The 5,928-nt window shown below is 45.4% G+C and overlaps 1 protein-coding gene across 1 annotated transcript in view; it reads left to right on the plus strand.

The window, feature by feature from the left end:
* Positions 1-4,497, plus strand: part of HTR7 (5-hydroxytryptamine receptor 7) — a 44,857-nt gene extending 40,360 nt beyond the window's left edge. Inside the window, exons 2-3 of the mRNA XM_004701082.2 lie at positions 1,033-1,805; positions 2,734-4,497. Coding sequence (XP_004701139.1) covers positions 1,033-1,804 — 772 coding nt within the window. The 3' untranslated portion in view covers position 1,805; positions 2,734-4,497. The remainder of the gene's footprint in view (positions 1-1,032; positions 1,806-2,733) is intronic.
* Positions 4,498-5,928: the final 1,431 nt, after the last annotated feature.

Consider the following 5,928-nt stretch of genomic DNA (forward strand, 5'->3'; position numbering starts at 1 on the left):
CTTGCACTCTCTGGAAAATCTTCCTGTCCCTTTTTCTTCCTTCTGTTTTGAACAAAAGTATATCATCTAAATTACAGAGATAGTGCTTGTGAGTTAACGTTATCAAGGACACGAGAAGGCAGAGGTTATAAAAAACCAGTGACCGCTAACCCACCTGAAGTGTGTGTGAGCTTTAAAATTGCCACAAATCTGTCTTCCCATGCAGATTTTTGCCTGTAACAATTCCCCCATGTGCCCCATTCAGGATTTTTGTCGTTTTCCATAATTGCCCAAACTCCATTGTGTCGAAGACCCCCTACCTGGCTTGAAGATGGAACTCCATGATAGTTGGTGAACGAATGAATAAATAGCCTTGTTCACTAAGGAAATCGGAATTATTCTCTTTTGCTTCAAGTGCTGGTGGAATGCCAGTTCAAGGCTGTTGTGCGATAACTTGTTTCTCTGCAAAAAAAAAAAAAGTAAAAAAATTCGTGGGGTGGGTGGGGGTGAGGGGGAAGATCAGTGCGACTTCCCATTCCCAAATCCTAGGGTTTCCTGAACATCTCACAAACCTCAATGACCTTCAAGAAATTTCTCCACCACCCTGCGCTGGATAGAGGAAACCCTTGCGACGCCGGCCGGACTTCAGACGACAGAAGAGCACCTGTGTCCCGTCGGGAAGGGAGGGGGGCGGCCACACGTGGTTCATGCCCTAGGATGTGCCCATGCACCCGTTCCAGGATGGCTGGCTGCCGGTGGTGTGGGTGTGAAGGGGCGGGTTGGGGACCCGTATTCCGTCTGCTGCGCGTTGACTTGATGGGGTGCTACGAAAAGCGCATGGGGTTCCCTTGGCATCAGGGGCTCGACACCTAGAGTAGCTTCTCGCCATCTCAGTCTACGGGGCTGCCTCCCTCCGCAGCAGGAGGGGGGAGAAGTCAACCTTGACTTTATCGTGTCCCAAAGCGTCCTGCCTGCCTAAGGTGCTTGTTCTCAGCTCATCAGCCCCAAAAGGGCGACCGGATTCACGTGGTACCTTCCCCTGTCTCCCCTTAGGTACCTGGGAATCACCCGGCCCCTCACCTACCCCGTGAGACAGAGTGGAAAATGCATGGCGAAGATCATCCTGGCCGTGTGGCTGCTGTCTGCCTCCATCACTCTCCCCCCGCTGTTCGGATGGGCCCAGAACGTGAACGACAACAAAGTCTGCCTGATCAGCCAGGATTTCGGCTACACCATCTACTCCACCGCCGTGGCGTTCTACATCCCCATGACCGTGATGCTCGTCATGTACTTCCAGATCTACCGTGCCGCCAAGAAGAGCGCCGCCAAGCACCGATTCCGTGGCTTCCCCCAGCGCTCCGTGGAAGACCCCGAGCCCGAAACCGTCATCTCCATCAATAGCTCCATGCGCCTGAAGGAGGGAGAGGAGGGCAGCAACCTGGCCCGGATGATCAGGCAGGAACGGAGGAATATCTCTATCTTCAAGCGTGAGCAGAAGGCCGCTACTACCCTGGGGATCATCGTTGGCGCTTTCACCATCTGCTGGCTGCCCTTCTTCGTGCTGTCCACCGCCCGACCCTTCATCTGCGGCACCACCTGTAGTTGCATCCCGATGTGGCTGGAGCGCACTTTCCTGTGGCTGGGCTATGCCAACTCTCTGATCAACCCGTTCATCTACGCCTTCTTCAACCGCGACCTGAGGACCACCTACCGCAGCCTGCTGAAGTGCCAGTACCGTAACATCAACCGTAAGCTGTCTGCTGCAGGCATGCATGAGGCCCTGAGGCTGGCGGAGAGGCCTGAGCGCCCCGAATATGTGCTGTAAGGTTAGACATCACCAGTTGTACATTTGCCCCCCTCTCGCCCAAACTCTTGTTTGGGAGCTTCTTCTTGTAGGCTCTCTGAAGCCCCCCTGTATTGGAAGAGTTTCCAGTGAGGGAAGCGGGGTGAGGTAGGAGACCGATGCAGACGTGGAAGTCTCCTGTCAGGAGAGGAGTCCTGAGGGCCTAGCGATGAAGCACTTGGGTGTTCACCCCAAGGTTGGCAGTAGCAACCCACCCCGCAGCTGAGAGAAGGGAGCTAGACAGAGACAGAGAGAAGGCCGTCTGCTCCCAGAAAGACTTAGAGGAGGTTGGATAGCGAAGCAAACTTTGTGTCTTATGGAGAAATTGGTGTAGTCATCAGGAAAACAGATCCACGGAGCCGCCCATCCCGAGAACTAGGCTGAGAAGTGGAGTCAGATGAAGAGGAAGAAGGGGCAGTCTATGGTAGCCAAGGAAGAGTGGCTCTACCCAGGTAGAAAGAGACTTCTCAGCCATCAACCAAGTCTTCTCTATGGTTCTTGCCACTTCTGTGAATCTGGAAGGGATGGGGTGAAGTGGGTAGGGGTTTCTGGTTTCTCATTTCTGGTCATCATGCTCAACGAGTAGGCCCCGGGTGGCAGTATTACGAAGGCCATTTTTTTAGAGGAAAGCCACTGTGGGTTTCAGTTGTATGATGAAAATCATCTCCAAGTGGGTTATTTCAGAGTGATTTGCAATGGTTAGAAGCAACTTATAGAAGCTATGAAATGTATGAAAGGGGTCGCAGTCCTTTCCCTTTCCCATTAGAGATACTCAGACCTCCTTAAAAGTTATATGTGATTCCAATTAGAGAATGGTCTAAAAATGCAATCCATTCACCATGAAAAGAGAATTGATATTTATGGTTCTCCTAATCATTTTATTCTCTCTCTCTCTCTCTTTCTCCCCTCAGAGGTATAACCTACTACAGTCGCTACTTATCATCAGAAAGAAGAATTGCGAAAATAACCAAGGCGAGACATCGGCGGAAACAGAACCCAACCACGTGCTGAGATTGCAGGCTGGAATGCAGCTTCCATCATTTCGTGGAATGGCTAATACATGACAAGCAGAGTGATCTGTTGTACAGTCTATTACGAGGGAGAGTGACAACCTCTCCTTTTCCCCCCTGTGAACCAGTGCTATTATGTGCAAATGAATATAGTGCTCAGTTTAAGACAGCTCGATCATCCCAGCAGTAGGCACGAACAGAGCTGGATTCCGGAAAGGAAACAGTTTCTGGTGCTTTGCATATGTTTAAGTCCGTGCAAGTGGAAGAAAGTTCCAATGCACACTTCCATGCTTTTGAGTCTAGACATTGTGGTGAATATTCAGGAATCATTCATGAGGCAGAATGCATTTTGTTGTGTGGCAAAGGGTTTTTCCCTCCCAAACTACAGTGAGTATAGTGTTGAATATGTTGCATGTCCTGTTAGAAAACAGAACCCAGTCCTAACTATTACAAATGATGTCCCCGAGCAGTGTGTGTTTAAAACTTTTGTCAAATAGTTCGGCTTCCCTGCAGGGCCCCTGTGACTTCCCCACCAGTGTAATTTCTTGTTAACTCACTTATTGTTATGGTGTAACTCAGGAAGAGTTCTCAGGATAGAAAGACTCATAAAAACCAGAATAGAGGTTTTTCTTGGGCTCACACTTCTTCTGAGGGGTCCTGAGAGGTGGAGAGGATGCCTTCTGTGAGGTGTTTAACTTGGATAGGGAGTGAGTGCCTACCTAACCGCATTGTACGCCTTGTATATTGCTATGGTTACCGCTACAGAACTTTTGACTATCATATACATAAGAGTGCAGAGGGGCCACTGGCTGGTTCCCAACTGTTTGTTATTTGGAAGGACTAGGGAAACAGTGAGGTTTCCATGAAAGACTGTGATGTGTCTTGAGGATGAGCATTCACAGGTGAATTCTCGTTGAGCAGCATTGTATGAAGCAGCGTTTCGTGGCGCAGAGGCTTCTGGGGCCACAGTTGGGCAGTGCTGTAGAACACCATTCTGTCTGTTCTAGAGAATTGACTGTTGTGTTTCTCTGTATCCTAAATCAGATATGTGCCTGGTTAATTGTGCTTTTTCTCTCCCCCAAAGATGGCAGACGCTCAGGTCAGGTCAACAGGAAAGGTCCCTTTGCTGGTAGTAATTACAAAAAAAAAAGAAGGAAACACAAAAGGTGGCATGATTTCATAAGTGTGGAAGCTAGGAGCTAAGGAGACAGAAAGATGGTAGATCAGAAAAGAAGAGGACTTGGAGGGGGAAAATTAAATGCAAGCCTTCATTTGATAAAAGAGAACTGAGAGTATTTATTATTTTCCTACAGTAAATGAAGCAGGTTCCTCACGGGATAATGTGGAATTGCAACGTGGATTATGAACTTATTTCAACTTTCATTGACATTGCTTCCTGCCAGACTCTGGGAAGGGTCCGCCTCTCCTGAAAAGGGAGGTGGACGCTGTCCTTTCAGACAAAGCTTGTGCAAATCCTTGAGCCGCAGATTTCTTAAAGTGACTGTATGTACCTATACTCTATAACTTAAATGGTTAAATATGATCAGATAAATGTTGTAAAACTTGAATATGTTTTATTATATTACACTAATAAGTAAGTAGGAAATAAAGAAACAAATAAAGAAATAAAGAAACAAATAAAGAAATAAAGAAGCAAATAAAGAAATAAAGAAATAAAGAAATAAGGAAACAAATAAAGAAATAAAGAAACAAATAAAGAAATAAAAAATAAAGAACGTTTCTTTGTAGCCTTAATAAAGCAAATCTAGGGTTACGTTTTCATGAAAGGTCTAATTATCATATTAAGTGTATCTAGAATGAGACAAGAGCAAGCTGTAGCTAGTTTCCTAAAATCCTAACAGGTAGCGAAAACAGTTCTGTAACTAATTTGATGTCACTGTGAGGATTCATTCAACTTGTAACTTTTTTGATTTGCTGAATGAGCATTAATTGGGCTTCTGTTACATTCACCACAGTGAGCATGGATGGAACTTAGATGAGTAAGGCACCATCCCTGCTTTCAAGGAGCATGCCGTCAAGTTGAAGGCAGACATGTCTTAGAGTGTTGCAATGAATTAATGGTGTAGTAGATGCTGTCCACAGTTTACAGGTAGGGGCATGTTTCTTTCCTGTAGTTCAAGACAAAGTATTATGGTTAACTGGATTGATTCAGCTTCCCAAGTGTGTTTAATTTTTTATTAGGGCTTTAGTTGTTCAAATTGGCACTTTCTTCTGCCTGATTTGAATGCCTGATGATTAAACTCTCTGCTTTATTCCAACCACAGAGGACAGACACCAGCTCTACACTTTGCTGTAAATGCATGGTGATCAAATGAAAAAGAAAGGGTAAAAACTGAGAGGTAATGATAAAAACATCAACCATTAATCAATGCTACTTCATGTAAGACACAATCGGCCATTTGTGCCAAAGGTACAGTTTTTATTTTAACTAAGAACTGGGAAAACTGTTGAAGCAAATATTTAAAATATATTTTATAATTCTTCAAGCAAGGGTGACTCTTATGAGTAATCTCTCTTCTAACTTTGTCAGCTGTCATCTTCTGGCAAGTTTGAGGACTGGGAAAAGAGGCTTGGGTCTAAGGGACAACAGAGTCACTGTCACCTGAGTGTTTGGTTTTCACTGTAAACATCAAACAGGAAACACTCAAAGAGATCCTGGAAATGGTCTCATTATTCTTAAACCATGTATTGTGGTGGTTCATCGTCTATTTTTGTTCAATGTTGTTAGCTGCATGAAACCAACAATAGAAGTCAAAATTGAGAGCAATTGTTCAAATAGTTGATGCTGATATGATAATTTCTGACTTGTTAACTGGGGTTGGTGAGAATTTCCTCTCAGCAATTTGAGATTGTCAGCTGAGTCCTCAGTTAACATGAGAATGTTTACAAATCGTGCATTTAAAAAAAGACTCACTCCCTGTATCTTTCCATTTCAGGACCTTCCTACCTCTCCCCACCCCACCCCCTTAGGTCTGCAATGTTCTTCTTGCTCCCAGTGAACTCGTCAAGGACAGAGACTGAGTATGTGTTACTTATCAATATAGGCCTAGCGACTAGCACTGTGTTTGGAACATA

Source organism: Echinops telfairi, unplaced genomic scaffold, assembly GCF_000313985.2.
Source record: "Echinops telfairi isolate 266 unplaced genomic scaffold, ASM31398v2 ScPeMD7_70;HRSCAF=299, whole genome shotgun sequence".
In the NCBI taxonomy this organism is placed as follows: domain Eukaryota; kingdom Metazoa; phylum Chordata; class Mammalia; order Afrosoricida; family Tenrecidae; genus Echinops; species Echinops telfairi.